Genomic DNA, 22,661 nt, shown 5'->3' with positions numbered 1-22,661 from the left:
AGCTGAGTTTTTGTAGATTAATATACATTCCAACCCTTTCTAAATTAATTGATATTATATATATGCTATCTATAATGCTTGAATGCATACAATCAGAGAATGTTGCTTATACTTTTTTTGTTCCTCGTCTTCTGATTGTATTAAAGTATTTGATTAATCACCTAAGTAATGTCAGATTCAATTGAGTTATATATAATAAATAATACTATTCAATTAAAAATTAATTTTGTCATTGTACTTGTTACTATTTTAGCAAACTGATATTGGTATACATTCTGTGACAGAATAACTTCCTTTTTTCAAAAGACAATTTAATCAAAAAAGTTTTATCAGGATAGTTACACATTTAAAATTTTGTTTTACACAGGTTTAAAAATTATATCAGATAGGTCAAGTCTACCATTGTACATTACCGGAATAAAGCAAACTTATATATATATATATTTTTTTTTTTAATAAATTTTCCTTGAGAAGTTTTTAGTAATATCTAGTACTAACTATCTCTTTACTATTTAACACTTTTAAACATAGGAAGAAAAAGGTTTCTTGATGGATCGGCAATCAAAGTCATCTTTTGAAGGCGTAACTTTTAAATACCTAGTGACCTACTCACTTAGAGTATGTCTCTCCTCCGAAGTGAAGTTCTTTTATAAATCGCCTCAAATTCGATAATCTCGATAGGTTGATCATTTCCAAAACAACAAAAAGAATACACTTTGAATAAAGTGTTTCATACGTAAAATAATTTTTGAATCGTTTTGAAAATATCTGCTCCTTAAAACTAGTTGGTTAAAAAGTAGGACAAATATACATCCCGATGTTGTTACATTGTTGGACATTCTTTGAACATAATATCCGAAATAACTTGAAAAAACCCATAAAAAATGTAGTGATATACTCTATTCAAATTGTGATAAAGATTATTATCATGACAATAGATGTTATATTTCCTATTTACGTGCATTGTTTAAATAATTAATTACTTTTTCCATCAAAAATCAACAATAAGTATATATAGTTAAAATAACTCAAATTGACGGTAGGATATTCTTGTTTTATCTAAAAAAGAAGTATAAAAAAAATGATCAAATTTTTTAACGAGACAATATTGACGTTTACGTGATACGATAATATTTATCATTTGTATGCTATGAACTATCCAACAAATGACTATATTCGTTATCTTTTGCTGATATGAAGTTAAAGGAACAGCTATATGTTAGTATCGTACGTGTGTATTTTTGATAGGTGGAACGATGTCTAACAGCAAGGATGGAGTTAGTAAGAGTATATCTAAAATATTTCTAATATACATATAGAAGTACAAAAAAGATGCATGTATATAAATTTTAAATACAAAAAACGAAATATATCTAAGTAATTATTGTCTATACACCTATGATAAGTGATATAAATAGTTTGAATTTTTTAGATGGTCTGTTATTTTGGAATTGGTACTCTGAAGAATTAATCTTCTTTTCCTTAGCAGATCTCATTATTATTTAATTCCTGTGTACTTAACTTCCTTTCTTAAATATATTCAGTTATGTTCAAAACTTGATTGAACATTCGTATGCACTCATAAAAGACAGAGGCAAATCTGGATAATTTGTTTCAGAGGCATAACTTTAAGTCCTTGTTGGACTCAGAGTAGAGTTGAAGAACAACAATGAAGTAAGTTTTGCCGATGCCCTTATTTATTGCCTTCTCTTCCTCCACCCTCGTTACAGATGATTGTAGCCGATCTCCTCTAAAACATTCCTCAGGGTTACCATGTCGATTCTTGGTATCTTTTTTAACATGACCATTATACTCACGATTTCTGTCACTACCTATGATTCTCTTCAACGGAATATACTTCCAACTCACTTTATAAATGTTCAGAAAAAAGAAAAAATAGACTAGGTTGAGTGATTTTTAAAACGAATTGTTGCGCTGACTTTAATAAAGTTAACAAAGCTATAAGTAATATCATAATTTAGTAAATAATGGTTAAATACTATAATATCCCCCTTACCCCCAATCACATACTTGAATATTCTCTTTTTTTTATATTTAACAAGATTATATTTTCATACAATGTACGAAGTCTGGGAGATTTATTTCCCACCTGGAAAAATTTTCTATTTCGGGTTCCCAGGAAATACTGGGATTCTGTTAGTAAATAATAAGTAATGTGAAATTTAACTGTTTATTTTTAGGAGTAAATAGTAGACATTAACTAAGTCTACTATATTAATGTTATATTTTATTATAAGTGTAGATATACATTTAAACTTGTATAATCGTAAAATACCCAACCTGACACGTGCATTAGATTATATACTTCTAAAAAAACATAGAGCGTTTTCACTGACGAGATAAATTACATTATTATTTAATGGAAATGTCATCTTGGGAACTAAAAGTGAATATTTTTGCTACATAAAATGTAAAAATTTACACTAAATTTTAACAAAACAACATCTTTTTCTTTAAATGAAAAAAAAAAAAAAAATTAACACCTGCATTGATTACTACTTGATATCAATCATAAACAGGGATAACTACTTGATATCAATCATAAACAGTGATCAAATCAAAATAAAGTGAAATGATAATCCCTAAAAATGGTTAAATTGTGAACATTTTTTTGATTGATTGCAAGGTTTAAGTCCTTTTATTTGTTGGTTCGATTTTGAGACCAATTATTTGACTTTGCCTCTTGATATTAATAGAAAAAGAGTTTTATTGTTATAAAATTATATTTTTAGGCCCCCAAAATGGCTGACGTCATGTGAAAACTCTATATGTATGGGGCAATGCATATACACATAGAGTTATGATGTCAACTATGCTGTCAACTAATAAAAATGCCCAAAGAAATCGAATTGTAAAAGTTAAGTATGTTAAAAACATAGAGAACGCTTCAAATATTTTTGATTTTGAATCATTTATTATAATTATAATAATTTGTTAACATGATTAAATTAATGTAAAGATATTGATAGGTTAATAAAATATTTTTGAATATAATATTTTAGGAAGTGTATAAATATGTAATTGCAATTTTAAAATATAAACATAATTTTATTTAACCTTTCAAAATATTAATGATGAATTTGTGAGATTACTTTAGCTAGAATAAATAATCATTGATTTTTTAATCAAATAATTCGTTAATATCGTTTTACCCCTATCCTTAAAGCCGAATTATATTGATTTACTATTGAAACATCTGCTTAGTGGACATTAAGACTGGTTTTTTGAATGAATATTGTAGCAATTATTTTTTAAAGAAGTGTATTTTTTATATAATGTATAAATTATAATTAAAGTTCAGTTACATGTCTAAAAAGTGTGGGAGAGAATAGCGATCAGAACAATGAGGTTTTTTTTTTGTTTTTTTGTGTGTTTAATGAGTTACAACTGGGTCGTACACTCTTGATGAAACTTTCTCGGAATTTAAATATCTAATACCACTCCTTACAGCACAGATGTTAATCAAACAAAGAATATTCAATGCACAAATAAGCGAGTTTAAGAAATTATTAAAGTAACGGTAATCAAAATATTATGTTTCCCTAAAAAAGGTCGTTTGAAAAAATAACAGGGCTTTTTTTCATTTTCTGAAAAAATAACCATAATTCGAACTTGAAAATTTACGATGTTACATGTTTTTCATTTTTTCGGATAATTTAATCTTCTTTATATATATAGAGAGAGAAATTGTGTGTGTGTGTGTGTAGATTACCTTTATATGTTCCCACACCGTTGAACCTAGGAGGCTGAAATTTTGCATGGGTCCCTCTTTTGAGCTTGGACAGGCTAAGACGGGGATGCCGATTTTAACTATACCCAAATCCCAAAAATCGCGGGGTTTTTTTCAGTTCAAGGAGACTAAATAGGGGTTGAGTTATTTTTCAATTAGTGATTGGTTTTTCAAAAAACAACTATAGGAATAACTACGTTTTCTAAATTTATCCAAAATCAAAAAAGTTATAGGCTAAAAAAAGAAATCGATGAAAATTTCAATTTCGTTTATTTCAGGTGCCAAAAAATGAACTTCCAATGGAATATGGGATTATTAAATGGAATAAAGTTTGTAGAAATTTGCCTGGAGATTCGTTTGCATCGTTTGCCGAATAAAAATAGATGTTTAACTGAAATATGTGTCATTTTCTGAATTATTTTTTCTTTTTTTCAAATTCTTCATCAAACGTAAATTTTCAGGATTTTAAGAAGAAATGCCACAAAACGATGCTTTTTTGCACATAAAAATGCCTACACAGAATAATCAATATAGAGTATTATCAATTACTGGAACATTTTATTACATCATTTTTGCAATATTTGCTAAAATGAACCAGTTATCGATTATCATTTCTTCGACCACATTATTCTTCATAACTTTTTTTTTTTTTTCAAGTACGAAAAAAATATTGTTAGGTTTGTGTGTCTTTTACATTTGCAATGAATGCTATTAGCTAATTTTTGCAAAATTAATGCAAAAAACCTTTTTTGCGATTTTCGACTTGGGAATTTTTTGAAGTAAATAAAAAATGGACTTATCATCTATACAATTTTTTAGATACAGCTATGTAGGTATGTTATTTGAAGTTTATATCACATTATTTTGTTTCATATTCATATTAATACTACTGAGGTTACAAGAGGCAATAATTACAGTATTTCTTGTGATGAGACTTTGTAGATTCTCCTACTTAACCGGATTGATATAGTGTGAAAAATCCAAGAGAGTCAGAATTCTCAGGATTTTTTTCGACAACAACGAAACATTCATAGTATAATTATTATTATAAATAGTATATAGAAGTATATTTTCTGAATATTTGTTTTATTTTCTCAATAATTTGACCATTTTCAATATGATTTCCCTCTCCCTCCTTGGTCCAAGCAACGCCGGGTAACCCTTTACTAGTATCTCTATAATATACATTGGCGTAATGACCAGGAAGGGAGGAGCAGGGGCACAACCACCACAGTTTTTTCCCAAGTAGTAGTATTTATCTGCCCAATTAATGGTGACAAATTCATGATGACGTGACAGCAATCATCAATAAATATCCCTTCAGGTCCTTAACCGTCGGTCCTTTTTTTTTAAAACGTCGATGGCTTAGTAAACCATATAAAACATATTAAACTTGAATGGAATACACCAGTCAAGTTATAAGGATCTCAGCCTCATCAGCCTATATCTATATTGATAAAGCAAAGTATATCTGTATCTATGTAGGATTGTATAATTGTTTTTTTGGAATGAAACACAGTTTTTTATATCTAAGAAATAACAATGTATTCATATTAATGAAATATTGCAAGCGTTTTGCGTGTGACATTAAGGGTGTATACGGGGAGAAATTTTTATAGTGCTTCCTTATGTATATCATTTCGATATTTTTAATCTAGGAAATAACAGTACAATCATATGAATGAAATTTTGATAATGTTTTGTATGTAATATCAAATGTGTGTAATTAAGTTTCAGCCATATAGTGCTCTAGATACTGAAGTACTCCCTAGCTCATCATTAGAATTGACATGTTTGTAATAATAAACAATCTTTATAAATTAGAAAAGGGAAAATCGTTGTTGTGTGAGCTCTTCTCCCTCTGAAGTAAGCATTCTCACCAATCTTTGATATTAATTACTTTAAAAATGCATAATAAAATATATAGGAATTTGAATATAGTTACAATATTTTTATAACACCAATGTTATTTCAAATGTAGTAGGTTAAATACAAAATAAAAGGGAGCTGATATTAACAGGGGTCTTCATTCAGTATTACCATTTGTCTCGTTCCCGCCTTTTCCTCATACTCTTTTTTTCCTTACAAAAATGTGAACTCTTGGTGCCGTATTAATTATATTTCCCCCAGACTATTATTATTATCTCCTCATTCTTGAGGAGATAATGTCTAAGTATTGAGGAATTACATAAAGATGTTCATGAAAAACGGAGAGTAGGACTGATGATTTCTTTGGGAGTAATCTTCTATAATATTAAAGTAAAATTAGTTTTTTAGTCAATGTATAACTACTTACCTCTAGTAATTATATAAATGTAGAAAAAAATGGAGATGAGCATATTTTTTCCAAAAAATCCAAAATCCTGTAAGACAAAAAAAACCTAGAAGAATAAATTTTCTTTTGTCCAGCAATTCAAAATTTTGAAACGTCCATAAGCAAGTTGTTTCGAGGTCGAATAATACTTGAATCTGATACTGCAGTATACTAATATCCGTCTTGGTTTTATTTAATTATAAAATTGATGTATTAAATAAAGGTAAAACAACTTCACAAGGGATCGATTTTACCTTTTAATACAAGTGTGATTTTACGGGATGGAACTGGACCATGTTTTTTTGGGCCTAGAGTATGACGAACACAACCCTACCTACAGGTGTGGTGGCTATTCTAATCTCTTTTCAGAGTACATATTATACCTTTGTTTGAACAATGACGAGTAAATATTCTAATCAACAATGAAAAAGTAAACATCCTAGTGCCCAACGTAGTTTGACAGCTAGTCTATTTATAATCTCATCTCAATCAAAGTACATAATGTATTCTAATTTTGCTGTTATGCAAAGCTTGTTTACATGGAACATTTAATTATCCTTAAAATCCTTTTTGAGTATTCGTATATGACACAATCAATGTGACTATTAAAGGAGTCATTACAAATAAATTATGAAGGAAAAAATTATCAAATACTGAGTGCAGTAGTTAACAACTCACCATGCAATTAGTCTAAGTTATACTCTCAATGGAAAATATAATGGGTTTCCTCAGAATCAAATGAAAAATCATTTATTACTTATTTTCATGCTAATTTTTTTTTCAACCTTTCTTTAGACGTAGACTATTTATAGAGAGATATTAAGAGTTAAAGTCTGCATCTTGCAAAAGTTTGTTAAATCAATGTTCCAAAAAACAAAAAACAAAATTACCTACATTTAATTATACAAGTCACTATCTTTTAACTTTTTGCATATGATGCACCAATTTGATAATAAATAGACTCATATGATAAATAAAAAATGTATATTGTTGTTATTTATTTTCTTAAGGGGTGTTACGGGTAATGAATACGTCTTGCACCACCTCTTTAACTGTATTTTGTAGATGTGTTGAGAGTTTAAATGATAAAGTTTGGACCGGTAATGAAAAGGTCGAAGTAAAATTGAGGAAATTTTGTTTTCTATGATTATCAATTTATCTTTGTGATTTAAATATTAAGCAGGTTACATAATTTTATCTTTAGCTTTTGTTAAGGAAATAATAACAATATTGTAGTTGAAAAGAATGGGATAACTACCAGCTGATTTGTTTTCTCTATTTCTTTCGGAAGAAGTGTTGTGACATACAATATAGATGTTAAAAGTATATGAAATAAAAATTATGATCGGATTTTTGGACAAATATAGCAAAAAATGCTCCCAAATATAATTAATCTAAAGTGGTAATAACATTCAATGACAGTCCCATTTTAAATCTAAGGACATGTCCGAATCAGACGTAAAAGTTGTCGCATATAATAAGCATTGCTTAATGACAACATATCAATCTGTGACGTCATGATTAATCAGTCTCGACCATCTAGGATCCGATACTTACCAAAATAAGAAATACTTTAATTACGCATAAATTAAGAATAATGACAAACTATTCACGGGCATGAAATATACATTAAATTTACTAGCTAATGGAATTGGTAAACTGAGGTAATTTAACATAAATGAGTGAAAATGATACATTGTAGAGGGTGTTTTAAAATATGCATTATTTTTCTAGACCCATAACATGGACTATATCGATACATCCCTACAATAAATGTCCAAACTGTATTTTCATGCCTATTATTTATAAGCTAGGATTATTTCATAGAGTGTCATATTCAATGTCTGCCTTTCTAGCTATATGTATACTATGGTACATTATATGAAAAACTTTCCTGTCAATCTTGTTCAATATTTAAGGGGGCGTTTATTTTATATACTTAAAGGCCATGTGTATTTATGCACACATACATGTTTACATATATTTAAATATGTGATATATGAAAATTGTGTATACAATTTGAAGCAATCATGATGTTTCAACTAAAGGTTGAATATGTTTCTTTTGTTAACAATAATCAGAAGATTTGTTCTTGAGTACCCGACACCCGAATTCATTGAAGGCCAGCGTCAATGAGCAATGGGCAGCCATGGAAGACCATTACATCATCAATGTGTGCAAAGCCTTCTACGGGCGCTTGGAGGGTGTCATAAAAGCTGATGACGGTTATATTCAGTAATTATATTAAATTTTTGTTATGTATTGTCTTTTATTTACTTTTAAATCATGACGTAGGGATTTGTTTTAAATAGATAGTAAGGTACCTTGTGTTTTACGAGTTGGTATATTTTAATAGTTATATAGTATGTACATCCTTTTAAATGTAATCCCTTATTGAATATATATTTTTTAGTGTATGATTGTACCCCCAATCCAAAGGTGTTCTTATTGACTTTACTCCAGTCCGTTGCTTCCGTCTGTAGGTGGTGTTCGTAGAACATTACAATTTTATACCAGAATAAATCCTCTATTATATAATTCTCAAAAAAAATACGTCATACGAATTTTATTACACGTTTAATTATTTGCCACAAATAGTCCGCGTATTTATGCAACTACCGGTATATGTTTTTTTTTTGGTGGGGATCATGGGGGGGTCTGTAAAATATAGTACACGCCGAGCCCCCTGCAGTTTTTATATTCGCATATATGGCACTTTTATCTTAGGATGATAACAAGGTGACTTTCAGCACAAGTAATTAACCAAGTATGTATAATTAATTTTATTTGGGCTAGTAAACACAATTCAATTTTATAGCAAGTTTCAAAGAGTTGTGCTTGAATAATTTTGTGGAATTACCATCTATTTATATTGTGTTTCGTTATTTTGACTAGTTGTGTTAAATCAATCATCCTTTCAGTCCATTAAATGGTAAACAAACTAATTTAGTTCGTAACAAATTATAATGTACCATGTCAATTAAAATAGGTTACTCAATATTATGGATATATGTGCCCTGTCAACAGTACAGCAAACCAGAATGATTTTTCTCCAAATTGAGTGCACGAATTACATTCGTATTATTCAACAAGTTATCCTCAATTTCTATGAACAAATTATTCTTATTAACCATTTGAGTGTGTCGTAAATTGCATTTAGTGTAGGTAAAATGGATCGTATTAACAAAAGAATAAGAAATTGATTTATTTTTTGTATTTAAAAAAGGCAATATCACAGCCAATGTAAGGCTCATAAATAAAATAAAGGTTCTAAACTATAAAAAAAATTCTTGAGTATCTTCATTTGCCCCACAAATTTCAATACTATAATTAACTCAAATTTGTCTATGAAATATTGGGCCTGTATACAGGGTGAGTGACCCATAAGGCTTAGAACAGGCAATTCAACGTAATATTTCTCATGGCAGATGTATATTTTTTAATTCTGTTTCTTGCATATGATTCATACAGCCTCTATATTTGTTTGTTGTTAAAAAAAGTATTTTCTAAAACGTGTTCTTGAGTCTCTAATGACGATACTATGATCCCGAAGCACTCCATCATTTAGCTTCATGTGGAAGGGAAGAGCTATAGGGCCACTACCAAGGCCCTAAAAGACCTCAATGTGTCCAAGTCATCGGACCACTACACGATCAAGCGGTACAAGAAGACCGGGAGCAACATCGACGGCTTGAAGGCCACCATAGTGTATGTATGGGATAACTTGTCAGAGGAGACCATCCGAACAGCGAAAGTGTTCAAGAGCTGAAGTTGCCGCAAATGGTGGTCATGTGGAATGAACTGCCACTGATTTGGAAGGAAATTTCACGTTGATTGCAATGATGTAAAGAGATGGTTTGGAAATAAATATTTGTTTACTTTCTTGAGTGTTGAAATTGTTCAAAGACTTATGGGGCATCTTGTGTTTATGTGTAAAGTAAAAAAAATAATTGGGGTTTTCTCCTTTTCTTGATTTTTTTTCATGAGTAATGTATGATAAAATAAAGTGAGCGAAAATTAACGTGAACACCAGAGAGCAAACTAAAGTTGGAAGAAGAGGAGCTTAGCTGTTATGACAATGTATAAGATTAGCTGTGAGCAGCTATGTGATGAAGAAAACCAACACAAATCCCACACCATATCTAGCAATGATATGGGCAGGACTTGCAACCAGTCCAAGAAGGACGCACACTAATAAGTCTGCAAAAAAATCGTCAGAGTTACTCATTTTCTTTCACAAACTATCGATTACTTTACACTGATTGTTCTTTCTTCAAGAATAAAAAAATAAAACACAACAGCTTCGCAAAATGTAGCTATTCATGAAGCAATAATAAAAATAGTGCTATATTACATTTTCATATTTATCAAACTTATTGCTATGAAACAAATTATAATGCGTTATTAGACATTATAATCACTTGATTTCATAAATATCCTTTGATAAATATTATTGTTAGGGCATTAAATCCGATTACCAGGGAGTTGTGAACTATAAATTACATAGAGCTGAAAATAAAGAAATAAAGAGTAGTTTTATACTAAATTACTAATAAATATAATTGCTACTCTTTGAGTTTATTTTTTGTATTTATGTAGCTTGAATGTGTGTATATTATGTATGGTGTTTGCTTCAATCAATATAACCTTCAATATTTAACTTTGCATTAATTATAGACCTTCTATAATTTATTTTCACTCTCAGAATTACATAAATATTCAGCTTAATATTTAAAATGTGCTTTTTTATGCTCTACTTTGTGCATGTACTTATTTGTATTTATATTAAAATAACAAATATCCACATTTTATTAGATAATTTCTTTAAATTTTCCTTCGAATACATTCCTAGAGTTATACATACATATAATCATTGATCCACCTTTGTTTAAAGGGTTACTGACTCAACTGTTGATAAGGCAATATACATTATTTAATGGATATGAATGGTATTGAACAACATAAATCAAAGTATGGAAATGAATAAATTATAAAACTGAATTATCCTTCACCAAATGGAATTTCCATTCAAATTTTGCACCTATAAACAGAGGAGACACAACTTGCCAAAATGTTGAAGGACTCGAAACTCGAATTATACTTGATTTTGAGTTAAATACTAGATTTTTGATTTAGATTGGAAAATAATTGCCCAACATGTAATTAAGATTTAATATGGAGCGTGTGTAGCTAAAGATCATAATAAAAAGGAAGTACATTCTAAAAATAATGAATGTGACCTGAGATGAGGCTTTAGCTTGGACAAATTATGATCTATAGACTAAAGTTCATCACGCCATAGTGAAAAATTATCAAACTGTCATTAGCATTCTTTCTAGAAGAGAGAACATCCAAGTATTGATTAACTATGTGTGAGTGTGCTAATGAAAAATGTATAGTAAAATTGAGGATTTCATTCGGAGTTATCTTGTATATTATTAAAGCAAAGTTCGAATGTTTGTCGACGCTTAATAACTCTGGGCAATAACGGGTATTACCACAAGTTACTTTATACTATCATATCTCTGAATGACATCATATCACACTCCTTTTGTCAGCTGAAGCCTTTAATGAATCGTTATTGCATCTTGTGGAGTCTATGCATTTCCTTCTCTATGGTTGGATCTTCAATGTCCACATAAAAACCTATTATGTATTGCATTAAGTTATCATCTTACAGCATATTTGTACTGAACATGTAAGATTATTTTTATTTGAAATGATCCCTCGTACTTAGCCTTGATAGACGGCTATGTCTAAATGTTTGTTGAATATATAATTTACCTTATTCGATTTATGCAGTATCTGCTATGACAATTTCATTACACTTCTTTTAGATCAATCATAAATCAATACAGATTTTGACATACATATATTTTATATAGAAAACATACAGCAAAATAATACCTATATAAGTATATAAGCGAATAGAAGACTAATGGCACACTTGTCGCAGAAACAAAACAAAATATAATAAAAAGGTGAATGTTGAAAACTTGAAAATTCTTACCCCCTCCCTTACTTTTCCTTTCTATAAGGTTTTTCTTTTTCCAATTATGTTGTGCTTTTGTTATACTTCTTCTTCAGTTGTCATTTTGGCATTCACCGGGTTAGTGATTGATAATTAATTAACAATATATATATCGTTTGAGTTCATTCTGGTTACCATAGCATGAAAAACCATCCCTCATGCAGTTGTCACACACTGCCATGGTCTTTGTTGGAGGTAGCTTTTTTAATCATTTGTATTTTCATGATAATACAATGTACATGGGCTTAAACTATAAGAAATATCTGTAGGTAGTCTGTGATTTTTTTTTCTGGGGGAAGGGGGCTTGTTTTTGGAAAAAATTTAAATTTTTTCTGAGCAATAATGTTTACTAGTTTTAAAAATTATTTCATTGAATATCCCCTCCACCCCACGCTTTGTTGACGCCTCTGGTAGTGTATACCTTTAGTTTTACTGGGTCCAGTCAAATAAATATATTTATGGGGCATTTTTAGAGTAATATAAATTTACTATTTATTGACCGGCTCGTCCATTTTTTAAACAATTATTTTGTCTTTCTTAATTCTCTGATAGTGAACATCCTTTTTTCTAACGTGGTTAGTGAACTAGGTAAAAAATATACCTAAATAATAAAACGTATTTAATTTCATGATAAAAAGTTGAAGGGTTATAATTATTAAGTCATTAAAAATTTTGTGATAATTTTTTAGCAGTTCCTTCCATATTGCACAAGTGAATATCAATTAAAATTCTAAAAATACTTGTACAAATATTAGACATCAAGGAAAAAATAATTCTCATTTTAAAATAATCCTACCAAAATGAAGGGTTTTAACAAGATATCATCTGAAATTATGATAGTAAAAATATTAAATTTTATTTTTGATTCAAATTTCTATGAAATATTCATTACTTCATGCTATTTTTGGGCATCAAATTAGTAAACATCAGCTTTGATGACGTTGCGTGTATTTTATATATTAATAGCTATAATTTTATAGCTACTGTTCTATGCTCCAGTCCTCACATAAAAAAAAGTGGAATCCAATCAATCAAAAGGAAAAACATCGCAGCAAATTTGAAACAAAGCAATTAATTTAATAAATTAAACTTCGTTTAAGAATTCAACGATATATGTACATATAAATTCTGAACAAGGCATTACCAAGATAAATAAATAATTCTATATATAATCAGTTTTAATATTTCTGGATCCTACTGAAAAGTATTGACAATATGTGTGTATAATGTAGATTCATAGGAGTAAAAATAGTTTTATCAATTTCGGACTTTATAGTATAATATCCCCATGATTTTGCTAATTTTACTTTTTAGATGTTATAAAGCCTAAAGACGCGATACTCTTGTATGTGATGCCCTTCTTTCTCCTAAAACTCACTAAAACTTTTGATTTTAATCCATAAAAGTAAATAGTTTAAACCCCTAAAATTTATAAGCAGCTCACAGTCATCCGCTTTTTAAACAAAAATGAATATTATAGTTTTAGAAGATTATATATAAAAAGTTTTATTGATATTTCTTCATTATCATCCCTTTTGACAGTTGCTTATACTAATCACCAATACATATATCATGGCATCAATGGGGCATGAGTTTTATTTACAAAGGAGTAGATTTTTTACATACAGGAGAAGAGTGGCACATCTTGGGTTTACTATAGTTTATTGGTAGTTTCTATTGTGTATTTTGTTAAATACATGTCACGTCGTTATCTTTCTTGTATCACGCAACCTTTCCTCCGAAAAGAAACCGGGGAAAGGCCCGAAATCATGTGGTAGTTAGCCAAATAATTCAATCATACCAATTGCTATATATCTCGTACGTAATCTTAGACTATCTCTGTCATAAATTATTTCTTCACCATTTTTAACATATATTTCGTAATATTCAAATCTACATTGTATTTTATTCGTTAGATTATTATAGTATTGCTTAATAATATTTTATTAAGAGCGTAGCTTTTATATATATTATATAAACGACAAGGGATCAACATGAAATTGTATTCCTGTTCTTTTGGAAACCGAGCATAAGTAGTTAATAATTTATTACTCTGTGTATTTATGAAAAAGAATAAATTATGAAATAGCCATGAAGTATCGAGCGAGAGGGCGCAATCGACAGCTGACAACAAAATGCATAGGGTATTTTTGTGTTAGCGACGTAATGACTTGATGTAAAGTAAATTTTATATGCCCCTGGTTTATTCCTCCAACTTAGTACATCAGATATTGATGTTTGTTTAGGTTTCGGTTGTAATTAATTGGTTGCTTTTTAGCCAATATTTAAGTCGTTTTATTGTATTACGTATATTTATATGACTTATGATATTGAATTAACGTTTAACCAAGAATTCTGGATCATTACTAAACACTCGACTTTCACATAATTAGGTTTTATTCATTCACATTAAACACTATATTTTTGTTTTAACGGTAATTGAGTATATCCCCTACTCTACAATAACCAGCCCTTAAATAAAGTCAACAAACAAAGCCTTATTGAATTAGTACAAGTAAGAATTGTTTGAATACATAAGTCATAAAAGCAAAAATAGAATGGCAGTCTAAGTATGTAGGTATACAAATACCTATTAAGAGCTATTACTGCCAATATTTTTCTGCAGAGGAGTAGGTAGGTACAGAATACATCGAACAGAAAGAGTTGGTTTATAATTTTCTGTATTCAATATTAATTTTTTGCAAGTTTTCTTCAAATTGGTCACTCCAAAAAAGTCCAATACATCCTATCTTAAAGGGCATTGCGTTTCTTGAGACTAGACACATTGATTCTTAGTGATTTAAAATTTTGTCTTAAATAACATTAGTACCCGTGAGATGAAGCAAATAAACGTATAATAAGGGGGTGCCTTCTCCAACTCAGTAAGACCATTAATTATATGTACTTCTCTAATACATACAATGTTTTTATATAAGATGTTATGTTCAAAAGGTTATAAGTAGGTAACTCACCTGAGTTTCAATTCCTACATTCCAAATCATAATTACAAACGCCGAATTTCAATGTTTAAATGTTATTTATAGATATATAGATCAAACATCACATGTTATTGATCTTATAATTCAAAAGATAAACAGGGTTTCAAGGCAAAATCAGATGCACATGCTTACAAGATACAAAATAATATATAAAAAATTAATGTACCTAGTAACATATTTTGATTCATAGATTCCGATGACTCCGACACAGAGGGAGGCCTGGGCAACATTGAACGCGTAGTCATGAGACCTCCAGGTCATTCCGGCAAGGCCAAAAGAGGCCACTTATGTTTTGATGCCTCCTTCGAAACAGGTAATAAGTATTTGTGTATTTTATAATGTATCCATATATTTTTATAAAAAATAGATAAATTTTTGCATAAATATTAATGTGTTTCATGTTAAAAAAATATTGCATTTATGCAAATATTTTAATGTTACCTCAGCTTTTATTTGCTTCTTGTTGACGTATAAACATACGGATTGAATAAATCAATCCTTGTTCCCATGACTAGTGCTCATAGCTCATGAGTTGGACAAATTAAAAACTTTTTTCTTGGAAGTGCATGAGTTATAAATATATTAATTTAATGTTGTTATTTAAGGGAATTTGGGTCGAGTTGATTTTATAACAGAGAATGAATATGATCTTTTCATACGTCCTGATACCTGCAATCCTCGCTGTAGATTTTGGTTCCACTTTGCAGTTGAAAATGTTCAGAAGGACCAAAGAATAATTTTCAATATTGTAAATCTGAATCGAAGTAAAAATCTCTTTCAAGATGGACTCTCACCCGTTGTAAAAAGTAGTAGTCGACCTCGTTGGCAACGTCTTCCTAAAGAAAATGTGTACTACTATGTCTCTCCCGAACATTCAAATGCATTTGTTCTATCCTTTGCATTTGCTTTCGATATAGAGGATGGGGAGCACTATTCATTCGCCCTCTCTTATCCTTATTCTTACTCAAGGTAAGTCATGACAATCTGGGAGATAAAGTGCTACGCATAAAACACATTCCTAGGTGCATGGAAGTCCTTCACAACCTCGCAAAAGAAAAACCAGATATGTCAACTCGAATCCCTTACCAAAACAATTGTAAGTATTCTATTACCATTCTTATAGTATGAAGACATATAAATATAATTGAATCCTTTATATGTAGCAAGATCGAGACCTTCCCTGCATAACAATCACAGAAGAATTTATACAAAACACCGAGGAAGATCATACTGAACAGGAAACAAATACTCCTGAACTCCCTAACAAGAATTCTACTACTCAAACTAATTCTACCTCAAATGAAGAGAATAGTGGAGAATTTAAAAGAGTCGTTATTATTATGGGGCGATCCCATCCCGGAGACAGTCCAGTGTCTTTTGTTATTCAGGGTGTGTTTAAAAAAATCCCGTTCGCTTTAGGATATTTAATTGATATTTCATGTAGGTTTTTTAAACTTCCTTGTGAGTGATCATCAAATAGCTAAGGAGCTTCGACAAAAGATCATATTCAAAATCCTTCCCATGATGAATCCAGATGGTGTCTACCTGGGTAATAGTAGGTAATATTAATTACTGTTATAAGCAAGGGATTCCCTTATGTATATATATATGTATAGGTGCAATCTATTAGGTGCTGATTTAAACAGATGCTGGTCATTAGCATCTAAACATATTCCAACCATCAATGCCACAAAGTCATTAATAATGGACTTTTACAAGGTTATTCACAGTTTTGTATTCAATATTTATAATTACTTTGATTTGTTAGACTGACCGATTAGACTTTGTTCTGGATCTCCATGCATCTTCTAATTTGATGGGTTGTTTTATTCAAGGGAACTCCTACGACTCTGTGTATCGGTTTGAGCGTCACATTGTTTTTGCAAAAATGCTTTTACAAAATTGCCCTGATTTTCTTATTGACAATACCTACTACAATGCAGATCCGGAAAAGGAAGGCACTGCTCGAAGGTACGTTTTATTTCCATTCAGTTAAAATGATTAAGGCTATAGTAACAAAATCTTTTGATAAGTTAATATTGCACCTCTGCGTCAATTTGATTGATTAGTTTAGTTTTATAGTCGTTTACACTCTAGTGTCTTGTCAATATTATAATATATACATATCATATATATGTAGTGAGTTTTTTTAACTTCACTCCTTAATAATGATCTACATATGAATAATAACTTCCTCCAAAGAGCAATAAATTTAGTTTGCATTCTTCTAGACAATAAATATTTTTTCGATATATATATATATTATACAACATACATGTGTTGATAGATCTGTGATTTCTAAAGTGTAAATTTTATCACGAACTAATAGGTTTGAAACTCTTGAATCCAACATTCAAAATTAGGAAAAAGAAACATAATTCAATGAAAGATCAATATATTTGAAAAATGACCGATGACAAGGTTAAAACATGGAGTAGGGGGGGGGGGAGATAAAATTGGTATATTTTAGTTGATGACTCATCACTCTTCAGTTTCAAAGATTTTAAATTTTTCTTTTAAATGCATAAATGTAGCCTAGTCTATGAGCTATCAAACTGTAAGTTTAATCAAATTTATATAATTGCTAGTATGGTTTTAGGTCAATCTCTGTTTTAAAATTATTAATTTTAAAAAAATCACTTTTTTTTTAAATTAAAAAAAATTAAAGATCCTGAAACTCAATTTAAAAAAAAAATCAATGCACTAAATCATAAAGTTTCAGGAACTCAAAGATTTTTTTCCTATCTTAATTAGGATATTAAAAAAAAATCACTTTTTTAAAAGCTAATATATAAATACAATGAAATTAATATATTGGAATGCCAACAAGGTATGTGGTGAGCCTCAAAAATTGTTTTAAGTCATTTAATAATTCTAATCTCCTTCTTACTGGATACAACCCCTCTCTTTCTTCCCGTATTTACTTGTATCTCCAGATTAAGATATTGTTTTTTTCCTTGCAATAAAATGATACATAGAAAAATTTTCTTAATGATAATTAAAATATATTTAAATTTTCGAATGTTTACATGTTTTCCGTCAACACAAAATCAAGAGAAAATGATTTTTCTCACAGTTGAGACTGTATTAAAATTTTATTCCTGGTCGACTTATAGTCAATTTCTATCATCAAAAAAACCCTCATAATCCCTTTATAAGTATCGTAAATTACACTTTAAATAGCAAAAATCGTTCGTCACAACAAAAGAATTAGTGATTGATTGATTTTATGTATTTAAAAGAGGTAATATTAGGGACAAAAAGTATATTAAATCAAATAAAAATTAAAACTATAACTAACAATATTAAATCATTCCAAATTTTTTGAATACAAAGCCTATAGAGGTAGTTTTGTTTTAGATGTACATCTTTATGGCGCGCTTTTTTAAGTGATTGTTGTTGTTTCAAAGTAGCCACAACAAATGTAAATATCATATATACTAAAATATCCAGAAATAGCTGCTGCAAATTATTATTGCAAAAAAACAAAAAACAATGCACAATGAGAAATATATAAAATTATAGAGCTTTAAAGTGTAGTGTAAATACTTTTGCCCACCTCTGTATAGTGGACTCGAAAATGTATATGAAGTATTGAGTTGTATCTTACATACCGGGCCGTGCAGAATTATTTACCGATTTTTGTTCAGAACCTATCGCGGACAATAATGACATTTGAATGACTTGAGAAACAATTTATTCATACATTTTTAGAATAATAAAATAGTTTGTGATCAAATTTAATCAATGTAGCCACCATTTGACTCAATGACACTGGCCAGGCGACGTCTGAAGCTGCCACAGACTTGCTGGATGTAATCGGCTTCCATGGAGGCCCAGCCCTTGTTGACAGCAGCCTTTAAGGCATTTATGCTCTTGTGTCGTTTTTTGCAGGCCTTGGTCTCTACGTACGCCTAGATAGAGAAGTCTAGTGGGTTCAGATCTGGGCTCTGAGGGTCCTTGAGCCACTCCTGAGCTTTCTTGGAAGCGTGGGCGGGTGCTCCATCTTGTTGAAACCCCCAAGGAGAGTTGCCGACTATGGATTTGATCCACGGAAGGACCTTGGACGCCAGAGTCTTCACATAATCCTCTGCTGTTAATCTGAGCCAGTGGGGAACCATACCGGCTTCATGGCCTTCCTGTTGGATCTTCAAACATCTCCAAAGCCCACAATACGGTCATTTTGCCTGTTGAAAACAGGATCGACCGTAAAAGTTTTCTCATCTGAAAAAATGATGATGCGTCCAGATGAGCTCTTGATATCATTCAAGATTTTCTTGGCACGCTCAAGTCTGCCTTCTCGCTGACGTTCAGTTAGCAGAGGGTGTTCAGTACGCCTCAGGGACTTTCCTTCATCCCTTTTCAATGCCCTTGAAACAGTTGATGTCGACGTTCCCATCTTTCTGGCCATGTCGACAATGGACCTGTTGGGAGTCCTCTTGAACACTGCCTTTACTGGCCTTGTTGAGACAGTGGGCTTCCTGTCAGCCCCAGGGGAATGCTTGAGATCACCGCCAGCCTCCAAGGGCTTGGAAACGTTATAAATTGTCTTCAACGAGGCCCCAACCTGTTCCTTAGTGTTGTTATGAGGCACTTTCGCTCGGAGGAGGGCTGCAATTTCGATCCTCTTTGTTTCCTGCTTGGACATGGTCTCACGTGTGGAAGTTGTTACGCTCTCACAGGAAGGATTTTTGTTTATTTTAAGACTAAAATACGAAACAATCAGATTGGTTGCCACAAAACCTCTTAAAAAGTATATTTAGATCATCGGTAAATAATTTTGCACGGCCCGGTATATGAAAAACAAATATAATTGGATTATTTTATTTTTTAAATTTTTATTCAAGGTAGTTTTTATGTTAATGCACCATGCTTGTTATAAGATTTATAATATCCGACTGATTCTCAAACTTTTTTCAGTGGGGACTGCCGTGAAAATATACATGCCTACAAGTAATACCATAATAGCCTAAATGAATATAAAATAACAGAGTTTTAAACTATTTATAACCTTCTCCACATCATTTTTGTAAGGAAAAAAGAAGGCGAGGAGAAGGCGGGAGTGATACATATGGTACTATTGAATTAAGACCCTTGTTCATAGGAGCTGCCTTTATATGATTTTGGGGGAATGAAATGAATTACTGCTATAAAGAGAAGATACCTTCCACACTTAAATGAACATTAGGAAATATAATTATTTTAATTCTATTTCAATTCGTATATGTCTTTTTTTTTTCAATTACACCAATAATAGGTGATAATCCTAACTTTGGAACAACATGTTCTCCTTTTCTAATTTCTAATTTTTTTATATTTAAAACAAGTTAACTCTACTCATGACAAAAGATTGTTCCATTTGACGATTTTTCACAAAATTTTATGTTTTCTTTTTATGACCTTTAATTATAAAAGACGGGGTTATTATTCCTTATGTATATAAATTTCTACATCCTTAATATACTAATAAAATTAAGGCAAATATTACAACATTTCAGGATTAATCAGTGTTTTTGTTATGAAGGCATCTATTTTGAATTTCTCTGGGTGACTAGCCAATTAACCTTTCTGGTTTTGTAGTCCCATTGTTCCTGTACCATCTCCTCCACTCTGTCAAGCACATTATAGTTATTAAATGTTAACATTCTGAAACAAAATCTCATATTTTGGCAACAACTGTAATTGTATTACCAATTTGACATTAAAATTTCTGTAGTCATGGGCCTTTTTCTATGTACCACTAAAGGGAACTCGCGTAAAAGTTTGAGTACCACTGATCTATGATGCAATATTAATTTTACTATTAAAATTTTATTACTTTGTTTGATACTTCTAGATATCTCTGCAAAGAAATAGGAGAAAAAACCAACATTTACTCAGTGGAGTTCTCAATGTTTGGAATTATAGAAAATTCCAATTTACTCACAACATCAATCCAGTCCTACAAAGAGGAAGATTGTAAGGAGTCTATTATATAATTAATATTACATTTTCAGATGATTGACAGAATCTCTTAACCCAGATTTAATGCATGGACGACGATTAGCAAGGGCACTCTGGGACAATTTCAAAGTAAATGGGATTATTCAATCAAGTTGGAACCCTTATGGAGTTACTAAATCCCTGACAGATTTTCAAGATCTTCAAACAGGATTCTCAATGCTCAGACTTCAAGAATTATCTAAACAGAGGGAAATGTATTCTTCTCTCGAGTCCTTTAGTAGCAATGACTCTAGGGATCGTGAGGGTTCATCTGGGAGTGAGTCCTCCTGTTCAGATGAAGGAGAGTTTGAGTCCTATAGTGAAAACGGTGATGATGAAGCATTGACCGATGAGGATGAGACTCGGAAAAAGGTGAAACGGAAACGGAAGAAGAGAAAGGACAAAAAAGAATTCAACTATGAGGGTATTTTTTGAAAAATATATTTTCCAAATTTGCCATGAATCTTTGTTTTGTAGAATTAGTTGAATTTACGAAAATGTCATTCCGACGAAAGGTTCTTGAAAATGAGACCAGTGATGAGGGTATTAAAGTTGTTGGTCATAACATTTTCCCTTCATCCCGGCTATCCATACATGAGGATAACTTTATTCCTCCTTCCTGTATTGTTAACTTGAACGAAAGTCTTCCCAAAACCCCATGCTCACCGGATCCAGTTGAGCGTTTACTATCCATTGAAAAAATTCGACTTAGAACGTCGTCCATGGAAAGTCCTCCTTTGCAATCTCTAAGGTCATCTCCCATCGTGATCGGAGGTGGTGGAGTCATTTCTTCCCGGTGGAAAAAGGGAGAAAAGTGTTTCGGAAACAAATTTAGGAATGACATCAATTTACTAAATGAAGAAAGTGTGGTTCAAGTAGGACTGAAAGAGAATCCCAAGCGTAAAAGAAAAATGAAATCTTCAAAATCTTGATTGTTAATGCAAAGATGTTTTATAAGAAATTTTATATTGATTAAATATTATTAAAATTTTTGTTGGAAATAAGTCAACTTTATTTATTCATTACGTCGTTAATTGTAATTATAATTTATCACAAGTTTCAATATTATGCCTTTGCTCTTTTTGATTTCTGAAAGAGTGTTTAGAAATTAATAAATATTCTCATGCAAGCTTTTTATGTACATATATATTTTTAGCACGAACATAAAAGCTTTTACATAAATATATGAGGGTTATACATAGATATAATGACTTAAATATATTTTAAGGAAGCACTTTTATTTTTATACTTTATAATCATAGCTTTTACTTATTTTTAGGGGCATACTTTAAACTTAGTAAAATATTATTTATAGTGAATGTAACTCTCAAACTAAACATAAATGTCCTCTTTATAAATTCCCAGAGATCCTCATATTTCTTAAACAAAAATTAACTTAAATCTAATCTTAATATTCAACGAGGATTTTAATTATTTTAAATAACTGCTTTTTTAAAAATGTGCCTTCTCAAAAAACAGATTTGAAATATTTTAAAGCAAAATAAGTGAATTTTTTTTTGCATTTATGATCATGTAACATACAAAAATTTGAAGTTTCACATTACAGTTGATTCCAAAGTTAGG

The 22,661-nt window shown here is 30.5% G+C and overlaps 1 protein-coding gene across 1 annotated transcript in view; it reads left to right on the top strand.

Annotated features, from left to right (window-relative positions):
• The window catches only part of LOC121128485 (cytosolic carboxypeptidase 6-like), a 32,709-nt gene extending 10,512 nt beyond the window's left edge, over positions 1 to 22,197 (top strand). Inside the window, 9 exon segments of the mRNA XM_040724071.2 lie at positions 15,286 to 15,408; positions 15,701 to 16,191; positions 16,403 to 16,484; positions 16,540 to 16,654; positions 16,712 to 16,814; positions 16,864 to 17,066; positions 20,932 to 21,053; positions 21,118 to 21,501; positions 21,555 to 22,197. Of these exon segments, the coding sequence (XP_040580005.1) occupies positions 15,286 to 15,408; positions 15,701 to 16,191; positions 16,403 to 16,484; positions 16,540 to 16,654; positions 16,712 to 16,814; positions 16,864 to 17,066; positions 20,932 to 21,053; positions 21,118 to 21,501; positions 21,555 to 22,009 (2,078 nt within the window). The 3' untranslated portion in view covers positions 22,010 to 22,197.
• Positions 22,198 to 22,661: the final 464 nt, after the last annotated feature.

The sequence above is a fragment of the Lepeophtheirus salmonis genome, chromosome 13 (genome assembly GCF_016086655.4).
Source record: "Lepeophtheirus salmonis chromosome 13, UVic_Lsal_1.4, whole genome shotgun sequence".
NCBI classification, from domain to species: Eukaryota; Metazoa; Arthropoda; class Copepoda; order Siphonostomatoida; family Caligidae; genus Lepeophtheirus; species Lepeophtheirus salmonis.
Note: the sequence above shows the minus strand (reverse complement) of the source record. Positions and strands in the feature narration are given on the sequence as shown.